Consider the following 16,387-nt stretch of genomic DNA (forward strand, 5'->3'; position numbering starts at 1 on the left):
TTTTCATTCAGATAGCCACGTCAAAAGTATTTCAAGTAAATAAAAGAGTTTCCTGCAACAACAAGAAGTTAATTTTCTTTTGTTCTACTTTTTTCAGAAACTTGTATTCAGAACTAACAAAACAAATTAAATAGTTTGATATAATGAGTTTGTCAACAATATTCTACAGACAGCTGCAGTCTTCACTGAGTAAGCAAACAAAATCTTAATTTTGGACAAACAGTAAGCATAGTTGGCGAAGGACTATATATTAAGTATGTATGCTGAGTTCCTAGGTGTGTGGCCATAGCTGTTTTATTGAAATGTGCCCAATTCTGATAAGACAAAACAAATCTATTTTCCAGTTAAACACTAGTAAATTCCAACAGCTTAGTCAAAATAGCTACAGACAGGAAACAAAAATTTGGCAAGTAATTGATTATTGAAATGTGCTTTATGATGCTTAGTGAAAACATGGATTTGACTACTTTTTCAGTGTTGTTACTTTACAAATTGATCTTGAAAGTGGCTGGACTGAAGAAACCAATCTTCCACCTCACTGGCTGTAAACACGGGCTTGAAGCAGACAAACAGTTCAGAGGTTTTGCAGATTCCTTTTAGGTTGCTCTTGATTTTCTGATCACATTGTATATTTATTCCCTCTTTTACTTTACCAGTGATACCAGCTACAACAGTTTTCTAAGTTTCATGTGAGTGTGTGCACTAGTGCTCCTACAGAGAGGAAGAAACTTCCATCACACGTAGGTAGGAATGGGCCCAGCTAGTGTTTTGTTTTTAATCCAGTTTCTAAAATCAAATGCTAGCTGTGCTTTCGAAGACATGATTAACAATTCTGATTATTATCTGACATTTCTGCTACTAGTGACCTGCCCAAAGGACCTGTACAATTTTGAAGTAAATAGCCAAGTGTCATGTCTCAATTTCTGCACCATCTGCAGAGCTATATATCAAGCTATTTCAGTTGGGATTCAGAATGAATTTATAGCAAACATTCATAACAACTAGAGTGCACTTGCTTTCACAGCTGCAAGAAGTTACATTAAAAAGAGTAAGAATACAGCGTATACTGAAGTTAGCTGAAAAAATGACAGTGTAGAAGGCTTAAGTCAGAAATATATCAGGAAAAATTAACTAAATATAAGAATGAGAAGACTAAAATAGGCGGCTATTCTTACAGAGAAGGCTTGAAAGGAGAAAAACAAAGTATCTCCATAATGCTTAGGAATCTAAAAAACACAGCAACCATGGAAATAGTTCAATTTAGACTGTGAGATTCAAAACGAAAATGAACCTTTGACATTCATGTATGATAATTTATTCTCTGTAAACTTTGCAAGAAAACAAAGGCTGAAGATGTGTTTAAGCTTAATGTTAAAGAGAAGACGAGGAACAAAGCGCAAGCAAATCCTTAGGGAAAAAAGGAAAGTGATATGCAAAGGAACATAGATGTAAGGGAAGATAGATGCAAGGGAAGTAAATCAAGACCTTTGATTTGTTCCTAGTAGTTCGGTGAAGCTCCTCCTTCTACAAGCACATTTGTCATTATTCAAATGACCACTGACGTTGTACTGCATGCGACCCCAGAACAGTTCCCTCACTGTAACTGTGACATTGGCAGCATATTGCTATGTTGTGTAGTTTGATGATACAGCACAATTCAATGTGCCCTGCTTTTCATTCTGCCTGACATAGCCACTCTGAAGGTAGTCCATTACAAATCTAACAAGTCTAAATTCCTCAACACATATCCAAACTATTGAAGTTAACCTGCAACAGAAAAATTAAGGTCTGACACAATGCTATTAAAACTTTAGCCAGACGCAATGTAGTCTGAGTATATTCAAAATTAAGAACATAAAAGCATTTTATGATATACACATATATATCTATATTGAGAGATTATACAAAACCACTACAAATAAATATCCCTCTGCAACAAACAGCTAGAATTTAAGCTCACAAGCAAGAAGGAAATCTAACGGAGTCTAGAGATGCTTTTAAGAGTAACAATTATAGAACTGTGTAATACATTTTTAAGGACCACAGAAAATTATTATTTCTGGTTAAATCTGAAATTAGAAGACACTAGGAATTTCTCTTAAGGCATTTCTAATAGCAGAAGAATATGGAAAGGTTTACATTTTTTAAAAAATACATATTGTATTGCTTTTAAATGTAAAAGAAAAGCTACACAAGTATACACTGGCTTCTTTTTCACACTAGAAAAAAATTCTATGCAAACACATTAATTTTTTTAAATATGAGAAATTTGGCCTGCTATGACATTTCAATAAAGTTTAGCTCTCTGCTTTTTTCAGTGAATTCCTTCTATATTGTATTAGTATTGTAATAGCCAGATTTTGTGGACAGATGATGTTGATTTTGACAACAGCTAGCAAGAAGCAAAAGGCAAGCAGAAGCGTAAGTGTTGTGCTTGCAAGGTTTGGCATTAAATTTCCTTTTTTTTAATTCAAAACAAATTTTGCAAGAACAACAGATCAACCAAACCTAAAAAGAATTTACTGTGACAGAAGTGAAGCACATAATCAGGTCTATGACTGAATAACAGATCTAAAATTTACCATTTTTTTCCTTTTGTCTTGTTCTGTGGGAGGCTCCTCATCTTCTGTAGCTTTGGGCTCTTCAAAATGAGACATTAACATGCAGCTAAAAATGGGAACAAGAACAGTTTTAACATACATTATCATTAAAAATTATTTTAAAACACTTTTGAAAACACAGAACAGATACAAGAGTTTGCTTAAAGTGAGGCAATCTAATCACAAGTAATTTTTTCCAGAGAACAGTGAATCTAATGAAGCCTGAATGCATGTTCTCTGTCACCTTTACCCATGTAACAATCTCAGTTATGTTTCATGTTTTAGCTTAAGTTTTGGGTTAAAATGCATGTGTGCACATAGCAAACAGACTACATGGCTTTAAAAAATACAGAAAAACCTACTGCTCCTTACAAAAGATTTCCACTCTTTTTCAAGAAAATGCCACACAAGCACTCTATACAAAGTCAAAGTGGCTAAACAGATACAAACACTGCAAAGATGTCTCATGGCATTCATGTTTTTCTGTGAGATCTTTGACAAAAGAACCTGAAAACTATTAAGGACAGTGGTATTCTGCAATAAGATCTGCAAGACACTGAACAAAAGTATTAAACTCATTTTTTACCCATATGTGAAAATAACAGCCATATTTTAACTTTTATTTTTGAAGTATAAAACCAGAAAATATGAAAAAAAAATACAGTTTAAAAGTCAGAGATTTTCCTACCTGCTGAAATGGTTTGAATGGACTTTATAAAGACATTGATGAAAGCTATCCTATAGAAAACATGCCTTTCATTCACTTTACATGCTCTATGCTGAACCAGCAGACAAATATTTACCCCTTTATCAAATATTTTCCTGGAATTCCTGCCTTAAAAACCAAAACTATTTAAAAAACACTCAGGTGATGACAACTTCCCACCATGTATCAGGTATGATTTAAGACACAAAGGACACAATTCACATATTACAAAGCACCAAGACAGATGCAGATTATTGTTCATTTTCAGTCCTGCATTAACTGTGCATTTTTAATTGCTGCATTCCACTAGCATGTGAAACGCTCCATCAACTAAGATGACGAATCCATTTTAATGTTACAGAAATGAAAAAAAAAGGTTGTGATTTTATGTGTTTTATATGACTTCATATGAAAATGTTCAGACTTATTCTGTTTACATATTTAGTTTCTATTAACATGTGTTTAGAGCTGTATGAAACACTTGCTAAACAGCATGGCAAGCAGGGTCAAATACTAACACAGAAGCCATTTTTAATAAAGGGATTCGTTATTTCAAAATAATACAGCAAATTGCATATCTCCTTTGCTCACAAATGGCTGTTTGCATCTCAGTTTATTAAAGGAAAAGGAGACAAAACTGTCAATGTCAACGTAGAAGACTGAATTAACTTTTTCAGACCATCATAAACTTTAGGTACCACAAAATTCCAAACACGAGGAAAGGAGAGAATAAAAGAAGAGATGGTGATAAAATTGGGGAAAATCTGAGTATTAGTGAAAAAAGTCTAGAGCAAGGGAATGTTCCCCTTTCCAGAAAATTTGAGGTTTGTAAAGCTCTCTCATAATTATCCCTACAACATGAAATATGTACTCTAGGAAACCTGACTAAGTGTAATCCCTTTGTATTGTAAGACATTTCCATAACCTGATTAAAATCCAATATTAATCTAAAAAATGACAAGGCTTTTACCACTTCCAAAATCTCACTGCTCTAACTACAACAGTTTCTTTAAAATTCCAGTTTAAATTCATTTAAAGTGGTTAAGCTACTTAAGCCATTGCCATTGTTTAACCTTTACAATCTTCCCGGTACACGTTTACCCAATCTTCAGCCTTCAGTGGCTAAAGTTCTAAAGTGTTTCAACTTTGATCTTCCTAATATGATAATCACTGGACATCACATTATCTTTTTTCTGAACCAGTTGGGCTTAAGCCGTTCTTCCTTAGTCTGACGAGAAGCAACAGTGCACATGATTTCAGATGACTACTCTCACTTTATTTCCAAATGATGTCAAAATATATTATGCAAAAGTCAAAATCTTCAAACAGCTCTTTCAGAACCTGCCAACATAAATATGTCTTTGGTTCAGTGTGACTATATTTTATGAAGTAAAAACAATGCCCAGACTTTGGAAAAGTAGTGACAAGTTCTACAAGCCTTCAGGCTTAAAATATGAAATGAACTAGAATAAAGTTTATTTATTTCTCGGTGAGAACTATTTTCAACAAGAGCTGGCAAAGCAACATGTTTAGAAATCGAATGGCTCTGCAATGTTTTCTCTAACAGTAAACAAAACACAGCAACAGACATTGCATATTCCCAGATTTTGGAGAAAAAAAAATCTTCTTTACTAAGAGTTTGGTGGAAGTACTTTGCCTAAGAATTTCTTAGGCATAGTTCAGGCTCAGTCTGAGTGTGGACTGTTCTGAACAGACAGTTGTGTGCATACCACTTGTTTTAAGTGGAGAAGAACTTAACAGATTACATATGTCCGTTCTGTGCCACCTAGTTTCAGTGGCAGCAAACATCCCCTTAAGCAGTAAATTCATTAATTCAGATAGAGTCTGTTCAATCACCACGTAACGATCTGAAAGAAAATGCTTGATTCAGAGCATCAGTAAATTCTTTTATTAGCGTGGTCTGTAAGAATATCCTGCAGAGCACCTGTTTTTAATGTCTTACAACTCTCCATTCTAAAAGTAAGTAATCATTACAGAGATAAAAATGGCATTAAGATGTCTATTCGAAAAATATCTTACTATTCACTGGGTTGAGTTTTTTTCCCAGCTTTGATGGACTACAGCCAGTAAGCAGGGAGCCATCAGGAGATGAATGAGTGTGGTGCTGGATGGCAGTGCACTCTGGACACCTCCAACATCTACATTCCTGCCACAAGCAAGCTCCAGCTCCTAGCTTGGGAAACTGTTTTTGGGGATATATCCTGCAGCAGTACATGTGTTACATGGAACAACTGGAGAACTCTTCTTGTGGGATATGCTTTTAACTTCTGCAGGCTGTGAAATATTGTACACTAGGTGAACTCACATGAGGTTCAGTCACACTCAAAGAAACTCTGAACTACCTCTGAGCAAGGGGGGTCCCTATCAATACCCAAGCTTGTTGTGATGAAATTTTAGATATAACAGTCAAGTTAGCAAAAAGCAAATCTAAGCATATGAATGTTTTAAGACATCATTTAGTAGGTAACTTAATGAACAACATAAAATGACACTATCATTTTAAGACCTCTTTCCCCATTGCAAAGATTTTTTTTTAAGACCAAAAGTTCTGTGTCTTCCTAAAACACTCACTCTTGAGAAAACAGATCTCTAACAAGCATATCTTAACTGCCTACAGACTTTTTAAATGAAAATACTTCATATAAAATAATACTGCTACTGCTAAACCCTGTTTAAATTAGATTTTCCGCTTACTCTTTGTATGTTCCTGTTTCAGAATCTTCAGTCATAACATCGTTCAGTCCTTCAACTGAAACGTTGATGATACCACAAAATTTATCTTGGATAACACTGTAAAAGAACAACATTTATTTTGGATAACATTGGAAAAGAACAGGAAAGTGACTTAGCTAAAGGAACTGCACAGGAAATTTGTTCAATTGTAGAGTACATTTACTGAGAGGTATTTTCCTTGCTTACTGCTTAGCTGAGCATGCTATCAAGCAACTAATTCAGTATTTTTTTTAATTACAAAAAGGCTTCAAAATATACAAGAAACATTATTTTTAAATATAACAGAACTTAGTGTGCCACTGAAAACCTAAAAGTAGTTGCAGATGAACAGAAGAAAAAACATATTAGCAATGTCCTTGACATTAGGAGTCAAGAACTGAGTGAAGGGCATGCTCCTGCCAGCAGGGAAGAGAGTAGTGGCTTCTATTCCCAACACATTTACACCTTTTCTACCATCACTATTCAATGCATCAACCTACACAACCCCTTGAGCAGTGGCTGCTTGTAAAGAAGGTACACTCCCCTACTTACCTGTATTTCTTCACCCTCCTAGGTAGCCAGCTCCCCAGAGCGTATGGAAAAACTCTGCAACCAGTTCTGCAAGAATGTGACTTTCCTGACTGTCAGGAGAGAGTGCAACAGGATTTATCTGTCTAAACACAGAGACCTTCTGCCGTTTGACACATCAGGCTATTTAAGACTAATGCAAAGGGCTGGTAGATACCACTTGGGAGTTAAAAGGCACTAGTATCTTTACTCAGCATGACCTGAGGGCTTGACTAAATAGGCCCACAATGCCCAAAATTACACTGAACATATTTACATTTGCCCCTGCCTTGAGAAAGGATGTGCCTGTAGGGTAAGGGCATAGGAACATGATCTCCCCATGATGGATAAAATAGGGGACACCAGTTCCTAGTTAACAGAGAGCAAGCAGCCAGCTGCTGCTTCTGCTCCATTTCCTGCTACCGTGGATCTAATGCCAGACACATGCTATTGTAGAACATGGGTTCTTGGACTCCTACTCCATGAACTGCAAAAGCATGAAGACAACCTGCAAGTAAAAAGATGTTCATCTCAGAAATACCTCTAGCTACATGCAGCAAAGAAAGAGAAAGGATCTAACTGGTGATCATAAAGTACAACCCTTTTCCTGGGACTGCCACTGACTGAAACACCTTATTGCTCCCTGTTTGGAATTTCAGGCTTAATTCTGCCAAAAAGATGCTGCTGATGCTGCTCCCTAAGAGGCAGATGCAGAAGCAGACACATTCCATTTATTTACAGGCACTGAACATGAACTTCATATATTGTACTTCGATTGTAGTTGATCATTGTTTTAACACAGACAAATCTATTTCCTAATATTCTTTAATTTCCTTTTCTTATTTGGGGTGAAAACTGAAGACATGGATGAACTGTAGCCCCTTACACAACAGCAACTGCTTTTGAAAAACTTCTTATCAAGCACACAACAAAATTTTACATATACGACGAACAGTTAAATAGCAATAGATACCTTGGAAAAAATGCTTATCAAAGTAGAGTACTAAGCACAGAAAATATTTCTTTTATGTTTGTTTTGGTAAGACTTTCTTTCATAGGGATTAGCTTTTGTTCCCTTTTTAAAATTCAGCTACATTGAAGAATCTGAAGCGTATTTTGTATCACCAGTCTTGAAACTCTTGAATTCCACAAAATCAAAACTGACACGATTTTAACTGCCTGATTGCCGGCTATGCATTTCAAAAGACACATATTCCTTTGCCAAAAGCCTTCCGCATCACATTCAGAACAGCAAAACATTACATGTTGTGAGACTGAATCTCTGTGAGGTTCTGCAGACAGCAAGCAAACAACCTACTGACCTCACAGCACAGCTGAGAAAGTCAACAGTGCCTCAGTTGCCTGCACAATGAGCCCTCCGAGACAGAGCAGGTCTCTTCACCAAGTCAAAGGTCCTGCCTAGCACACCTCCGTTAAGGCTCTTTTGCCTCATCTGGTTTTTGAAACACATCTCTAGGGAAATACCATTAACACAGTTAATATTTTCCAACAAGCTGCCCTCAGATTCATGTCAAAAGGAAACAAGGAGCATTATACAGATAACAAATGTGAACACTTTGAGCCCTGGAGAAAGTAAACTATGCCCTGTTTATACACACTATTTAATTAATACTACAGGATGCCATCCAATACCTGTATTATTTCTTCCTTCCAAGTTGCATGAATCCCAGAATGGTTTGGGTTGAAAGTGACCTCAAAGGTCACCTGGTTCTGATCCTGCTGCACATCACCTTCCAATGGACCAGGCTGCTCAAAGCCCCATCCAACCTGGCCTTAAACACTTCCAGAGATGGAGCATCCACAGCTTCTCTGGGCAACCCAGTGCCTCATCACCCTCACAGTAAGGAATTTCTCCCTAAAATCTAATCAAAGCCTACTCTCAGTTTTAAGCCATCCCCCCCATCACTACCATTTCTGATGAACAGTCCCTCTCTGGCATCCCTGCAGACCCCTTCGGAGACTGGAAGATTGAAATCAGGTCTCCACACAACATTGTCTTCTCTAGGCTGAACAGCCACAACTTTCTCAGCCTGCCTTCATAGGGGAAGTGCTCCACTCCTCTTAAGAACCTTGTGGCCTCTAGACTTGCTCCTGGAGTATCAGGTCCTGCTTATATTGAGGGCCCCAGAGCAGGGCAGCACACTCCAGTTAGAGTCTCATCAGCACAGAGCAGCAAAAATATTGCTTTTGACAGTTACCACAAAAGCTCATAGGGAAATCATTGATTTCTTGGAAAGAATATTCCTACTTTATGACATAAATGAGAAATACTATTTCACTTCTTTAGTGGAAGATTCATAAAGGCGCTTTGGGTTTTTTTTTTAAGGAAAAAAAAAAGAATGCAGAACACCTTTCAAAATGTAATTTGCCTGCAGCTTTCAGTAAATATAATACCGTTTCTTTTCTCTACTTTTTTCTCCCCTTTAAATGGGACATACAGTTTCTTTCTACCAAAGACCCACTGAAATGTTTACCAAGTATGGAGCCATTAAACAGTGCAACTGTTTCTAGAACACAAGACAAATGCTGGTGAAAAATAAAGATACCGCAGACTCATGCTTTGAAAAAAGAAACCTCAAAAGTTCAGTGGCAATATAAAATGCATCAGGACTTATTTTCATAGATGAGAAAGCAGGCCATGCCACTCAAAGTAATACCTTTTCAAAGAGACTAAAATTAGCCTGCTTATTTCAAGAAATAATTAGAGAAGTTATATGAGCACATTCAAAGAAGACAAATGCTGCATTCAGATGAATTTTCAGAACAGAACAATTAATATGTTTCATACTAAAATCTTAAACCTGGAGGAAGGCACCATTTAAGCAGTTCCCTCATTGAATTGCATACAATCCAGATTAGCAATGAAACAAACAAAAGCATCAGGCTCAAACTGGTTTTATATCTACCAAGTCTTCCTAAATTATTGGGACAAAAACTGTTTTGGTATGCAGCAAAAGACCCACAACTGGGACCTAAAACACTTCATAATCCAGTTTCAAAGATATAATGACTACATATTTTTTTATTACAGAAACGATATTTTATGCTGCCTGTTAATAAAGTTCACCTTACCAATACAAAACAAAATTTAGCATTCAGGGCAGTTTCCATAAGAATAATCTCAAAACTTCTATTTCAAAGTTTGCATGAGTTTTTAGATAAAAGAATAAAAGCTTTGCAAAGAACAGAACAGACCCCATCTGTTCTGAAAATAAAAGACAGTTTGCTTTTTTTTCATTCTGTCTATAATTTCTAATGCACACAGCTATCTATACAACTTATTATCCTGAGGTTTTATGTGAAAAGTCATAATTTTTACTTCACTTATATAGCCAACTAGTGTAGACAAAGCTCTATCATCATGTTAAATCATGTCCTGACATATTTTTATTGGTGCTTAAATAAAATGGACCCCGTATCTACTTTGCATATCCCTCAGAGAAGGAGAAAAATATGTATAAGAAAAAAATCTTTTTCAGAGATAAAAAAAGATAAAACATTTTCTGCTTTTCTACATTCATCAGAATGATGCAAACACCAAGAAGAGTTTGATTTCATATCTTTACTAGTTTAGATATTGAGAAAGCTTAATTAATTCTTTTTTCTTATCTCATTCGCCAAGGAAAGAGGTGGAGTGGGACAAGCAGAGATTACTCTGCACATACTGTAAGTGACGTAAATGATTATTACATACCCCCCACCCCTTCGGACCTGCACAGTTCTTGGGAGCTCCTAGAGCAGTGAAGTAGCAGCTAAGACAGCATTTCCAGGGAGTCCTATGACTGACTATAAACCTGATCTTCATGAAGCACCACCACTTTGCTTCATGAGGGCAGATTTCACTAAGGCTTCTAATTATTCCCTAATGACTTTAACTGACATATGAACTTCCACGTACATGTGTACATGGAAGGGTTGGTTTCCCCATGTGAACATTTAAATACGAAAGATACTGACTGCTAAAGAAAGGCATTTCTCTCACAACTGCATAATAAATCTCTCAGTGCCTTGTTAGTCTAATCCCTGTGTTGGCAAGCTGGTTATTCAAGGATGTCTCCACTCCAAAGGATGGCTTTCAATGGCTCCAACTCTCTGCTGCACAAACAGCTGTGACACCAGTTTCCTTTCATGTTCCACCACTGCAGATGGTGAGACACAGACCTGGCAAACAACTCCCACAGCAGCTTGTCAGTGAAAAAGACGAACCTACAGAGAGAACCTCTCATGCCTTTCTGTAAAGAGCAGCTGTGGAAACCAGAGCCTAAAATAACAGAGCTGCTCCCTGCCAGATTTCTTTGAGAATTGAGAATTAGATTTATTCGGTTTTTAACCTTTGTGTACTACCAAAACTCCTCTGAAAAATATTTATCACAACAAATTATGTAGGAGAGACAGAAGGTAACAAAAATGGGTTAAAGAGGAAAAGAATGCAGTCGATTAGCCTCTGGAAAAAAGTGCATAAATTACAGCCAGTGTTTTCCCTTCTTAAAAGAATTTGCCCATTATATTTAACATCTGATCTTAAGTTAGAAAATTATTTTAAAAAACAGTTTCTACTCAAGCAATACTGAACAGTTTAAGTTTTTGTCCAAGAAGCTGAACTGTGTGTTTCCTAGAAGTATTTGATCAATGATACAATAAATTATAGTCAAATACAGTATTATTTCATTACACTAGTAACAAACAACAATGAAGTCATACTTGCACTTTCACACCCATTCAGTGCAGTCAAGATTTATAATATGTACTGGTAGCAGATAATAGATTTTTTCCCTGCTGGAAAAGAACTGCAGATGGACAAACAGGATGATGGGGACCTGCACAGCCCAGATACACGCAGCACTTACACCAGCAGGAAAGAGAGGGGGGAGAACAAGAATGCTGAGAGCAGCTCTGGCTCAGCTGCAGAATGCAACAGACTCTGGGCCGAAGCCTGGAACAGCAGCATACTTCTACATAATTTAAATCAACACCATGGAGGAAAGTATATCAAAACACTGTTCCCCACTTTTCCTTGAGGAAAATGGTCTAGCTGTGTAACTTATAAACATGGCTGAAATCTCTAGGGCACATGCCTGTACAAGAAAAACAGCATCTAAGTCCCGTTGGTTGAAAATTTTACAACATTGGACTATTTGGCACATAGTTTTATGACATTTAATTCCAGAATAAAGTTTGAATTATTAAAGTAACAGGAAAACAAAAATCCCAGAAATTCAGGCTAAAAATAAAGCTACAGCATATCAGACATAACCTGACAACAACAGAACACCAACATCTGAAACAGAAATAAAAAGTTATATGCAAACTATAAAAGAAAATATCCCTAGTTTGAAGATGAAGCTTTAACTAAGAATACATATCTTGACTGGACACCCCCAAATATAAACCACATATGTAAATGTTTTCAGCCATTAGTTTAGCAGTATGTATTTACAGTGTAGTGTATTTCTTCAATTTGTACCTCTTATCTAGCTAAAAAGTCCCTAAAAATATTACTACATAGATAACACAGATGATGATCTTTTATTGACAATAATTAACCAGCCCTATTACCTTAGACATAATAAATTTCATCATTACACTTTGGTAAATTTCAACAGCAATTCTGCTTTTCTTAACTCCAATTTGGGGTATTTCATAAAACAATACAGATACACACTAATAAAAAAGTCACTTTAATATATTCATTATACAGACTGCACATGCAACTTTGTATATTACAATATGCTACAGGTATGAATAGAATTTGTATAGTTTGAAATTTTTCTCTTTACTTTTTTTACTTTTTACTCTTTTACTCAGGAGTTTGAACATGCTAACTGTAAATGTGCTTTTTCCTTGTGCTTCATTTAATAGAGGAAGAGTAGAAACTCTATTACAATAAACACATGAAACACTCTTTTCCGATTCCCCAGTATTTCTCGGCTTCGTGATCCTACTAAGAACTGATGTTTTGCTTGCTGCACAATAGCTATGGAATTTCTATAGTAACTTACATCATTAAGTACGGCAAAATAAATTAAAGTGTACTTTATACTGCATGTATACTTGAGCATAAGTGAATGATTACTACAAATAGGGACTGAGGTTAATAAGCTTATCCATGTTAGATTGAAATGACATATAATGAAATAATCAACAAATTTCAAAACATTCAGTAAGCAAATGCTGATGCAGAACCCAAATTGTGCCATTTTCCACAGTCCTATTAAGCAGTTGATTTTAATCAGTGGAGGTATTTTTTCACAATTGAGTTCTTGATTTCTTGACTTTTCATAACTCCATTAATACTAAATCAAATGAGAAAAATTACAATGATGAATGTTCAAACAAGATGACCTGTGCCTGACTTTCTGATACTGTTCGCTTGAGCAGCCTTATTTGGTCCAGTTCTGAATGTTCCACTGATTTCCGAGTTAGAGACTGAACTGAGTCAGTTATGTTGTATCTGCCAGGCTGATAAAAGCCATAATATTCTATACTCTTTTCCCCTGAGTTTTCCAACACCTTTAGTTTTTGCCTAAACTGAATAATTTTACAGGTTAAGAACAGGATAACAGCACAAGCCAGAATGAAAAAGGCTAGTAAAATATCAAAAGCTTGATTCAGCTTTTCAACCTGTTGTGTACAAATCAGGCTTGTTTTTAATGATACAGGAGCAGGATCTGTTGTAAACAACCATTCTTCTTCTACATTTCTATTAGCAGGTGTAATTTCTGCTGGTATTTGCACTGGTAATGTTGATACCACTGTAGCTGCCTGTGATGGCACTTCAACAACATATTCCTGATAAGGCAATGGGGTAGAAGACGTAGCTGTAGTTCCCTCCCAGAAAGCAATATACTTAGTTTCTGCAGTGACAAACTGTTCCAATGTGTTGTGCCTGTTCCCTTTATGCCAGGCCATCAGCAGAGTGGTAGCGCTGTGATGCACCCTGACAGATCCCAGACTTGGGGCAGAGCCTGGGCTGGCAGTGGGGCCAATGCAGTTTGAAAACCAAGCCCATTTCATATAATGCAAAGGTCTACCACGCATACTCTGAGGATGCTGACAGTGTATTTTTGCAGAAACAGAAGATGATGCTAGCCAATTAAGTAATGCAAGCATTTTGCAGCTGCAATTCCAAGGATTAGAATGTACCTGCAGATGAGTTAAAGATACTAAGGGCTTGAGCACTTCAGGTTGTAACTCTGTGATATTATTAAATGCTAAATTGAGTACTTTGAGTGACCTCCCCATTTTTTCAAAGGTACCATTGCCAACACTGGCTATTTTATTTCTGTCTAGCTGTAGATACATTAAATTGTTCAGCAAGATAAAAGTGCTGGAATTTATATTTTCTAAATCATTATAACTTAAGATTAGCTGGCTAAGGTTGTTTAATCCAAAAAATCCATTTACAGCAACACATTTTAGCTTGACATTTTTCAAAGACAGATATTTAAGCTTATTAAGTCCCTTAAATGCAAAAGGCTGAATTGATCCAATGGGATTGTGAGACAAAGAAAGTCTTTCAAGATTTTTGAGCCTTCCAATAGCATTTGATGGCACAAGTGGTAAGTTGTTACCTTCAAGAAATAAATATGCAAGATTTTCAAGATGATGAAATGCTGCATCTGATATCCGTGAAATCTTATTATTTGCTAGGTTTAGTGTTTGGAGACTTATCATTCCCCAGAAAGTCCCACTTCCAAGGACACTGAGACGATTTCTTTGAAGTGTTAAATATCTAACAGAAAGAAGATCACTAAATAATCCTCTGGGAAGAAAAGCTATTTGATTATTCTGAAGGTATAAACAATGAAGATTGGAAAGGCCTTCAAAGATTCCTGGATCCAGGCGTTTAATATGATTGCTATTTAGATGCAAGTAGCAGAGTCTGGGGAGTTCCACAAAAGCTTTTGGGTGCACATACGAAATACTGGAATTATCCATGTAGAGTGCAGCAAGCTTCAGAAAGCCTCTTAGATCATTCGGAGTGACATGTGATATATTATTCCCACTGAGGTAAACAAGAATTGCTGTTTTAGGAAGGTTCCAAGGGATGCTCGAAAGCCCTGCATTACGACAGCTAACTTGTCTCCCTGTGCAGAGCTGACAAGCAGGTGGACAGCCAAAAGCCTCCTTTGGGAGCAGCAACAAAAGAAAACAATTAAATATATACAGGAATGCTCCTGGGCAGGGTGAAGAGCTTTGCAGAACACACATATCCCTGTCTTTGGCCTTCTTACTCCTCTCTGACTTCACTAGCAGAGATAAAAAGAAGTACATAAATATTATTAATTCAAATATATTTCTTACATATTTTAATTATTAATAATTATTTGAATCTATGTGTACAGTCTTCAAAATATTAGCATTACTCTCAAAATTGTTATTTTATATATTATTCTTTCATGCCAAAGAAGCAGTTTAGATCGCCAACTTACTAACTGGACTTCACTGCAAAAGATTTTTTTAAGCAAATGGACAATCACATAAAAATACCACTAACATAGCCAGAAAATATTTAATTGGCTGTAGCATAAAAGTATCTAAGCTGCCAAAATAACAGTTTCTATTAATTTAAAAATACTATATATTCTTATATATAAAAATAGTTAACGATCACTAAGAAATGTTTCCAAAGCATTCAAGTAGAAATGCCATCTGTAAACAAGTTACATTTTATTGGCAGATCACTTACAATTTGAATTTTACTTTTATAAAGCTGAGTTACATTCAAAATAAATAGAAGCATTTCCTTACCCCAAATCTGAAGTTCATTATTTCCGTTATTTTGCTGTTTGCAGTCCACTAGACTATGTTATAAGCTGACCAACTACATTCCTCTGTTAAACTTTTGTAAAGGCAGTATTGCTGCGTACTACAGCACTCACATTTTTGCCCCAGGGTTTGCAACAGTTTGCTCAGGAAACTAAGAAAGAAGTGCCTGAAGTCAGGTTGCCATGGATACAGGAAACCCTGGGACAGGAAGCCATTTTATCTGTGCTTCAGAAGTATTGTTAGAAAGGAAATCTCAGTGATTTGTTTCTAGAAAACCAAGAACTGTCTTAGTGTGTAACTGCTGGGTTTTGTTGTTTGGGGTTTTTTCTTTTGTTTTTTTGGTTTTTTTTTTTGTTCTTTTTCTGTTTTGCCTTTTTTTTTTTAAATCCACTGATTTAACTAGGAGAGCTTAAAAGAGTTTTATCTAAGGTCTAACTTTCAGAATAAAGCACAACCACTTGTAACAGCACTATTGCATTACCTGTAACTCCCTTATCTTTCAGCCAGAACCTGAAATGCTTTATTAAAAATTGGTAGCAACACTTAACACTGTTCACTGTCTACAGAGTCAAACTGCTGCCACATGCACACAACTTCCAGTGGTCTGGCTGAGAGGGAAAAGAAACACACTCAGGAGGGAAGAGCTCAGTGTCTCCTGCCCTCTGACAGCAATCCCAGAGAAACCCATGAAATCTTAGGACATGAGACCCATGTGATGCAGCACTAAGCTGCTATGTACTTGTATTTCTGACCTGACCCAAGCACTTTAGGCCACCCTTTTAAAACCAAATTTATCCACAAAGGACTACGAGATGGTTTCCGGTTCTGAGGGCCACACCTTTCATGCACAGCTTTCATTTCCTGCAGTGTCCCCTGTGCAGAAAAGACTACTTGGGCTATAAATATCCCTCTTGCTTAAGGACCAGATTACACCTTCAGTTTATCCATCACAGGGATATATTTGCCAAGCTCAGTCACATCATCCAAGGGG

At 36.5% G+C, this 16,387-nt stretch overlaps 2 protein-coding genes across 3 annotated transcripts in view; both read right to left on the minus strand.

The window, feature by feature from the left end:
* Positions 1-16,387, minus strand: part of IPO11 (importin 11) — a 75,388-nt gene that overhangs the window by 2,579 nt on the left and 56,422 nt on the right. For both annotated transcript variants that reach the window (XM_041470762.1, XM_041470761.1), the window contains 2 exons: positions 6,022-6,117; positions 2,583-2,667 (listed from right to left, as the gene is read on the minus strand). In XM_041470762.1, coding sequence (XP_041326696.1) covers positions 2,583-2,667; positions 6,022-6,117 — 181 coding nt within the window. The remainder of the gene's footprint in view (positions 1-2,582; positions 2,668-6,021; positions 6,118-16,387) is intronic.
* On the minus strand, positions 9,692-15,717 carry LRRC70 (leucine rich repeat containing 70). Its single transcript, XM_041470763.1, has 2 exons — positions 15,379-15,717; positions 9,692-14,876 (listed from the first exon to the last, which is right to left on the minus strand). Exon 2 carries the CDS (start codon positions 14,836-14,838, stop codon positions 12,940-12,942), a length of 1,899 nt encoding a protein of 632 aa, XP_041326697.1. The 5' UTR covers positions 14,839-14,876; positions 15,379-15,717; the 3' UTR covers positions 9,692-12,939.

Source organism: Pyrgilauda ruficollis, unplaced genomic scaffold, assembly GCF_017590135.1.
Source record: "Pyrgilauda ruficollis isolate IOZ18807 unplaced genomic scaffold, ASM1759013v1 scaffold25, whole genome shotgun sequence".
Taxonomy (NCBI): domain Eukaryota; kingdom Metazoa; phylum Chordata; class Aves; order Passeriformes; family Passeridae; genus Pyrgilauda; species Pyrgilauda ruficollis.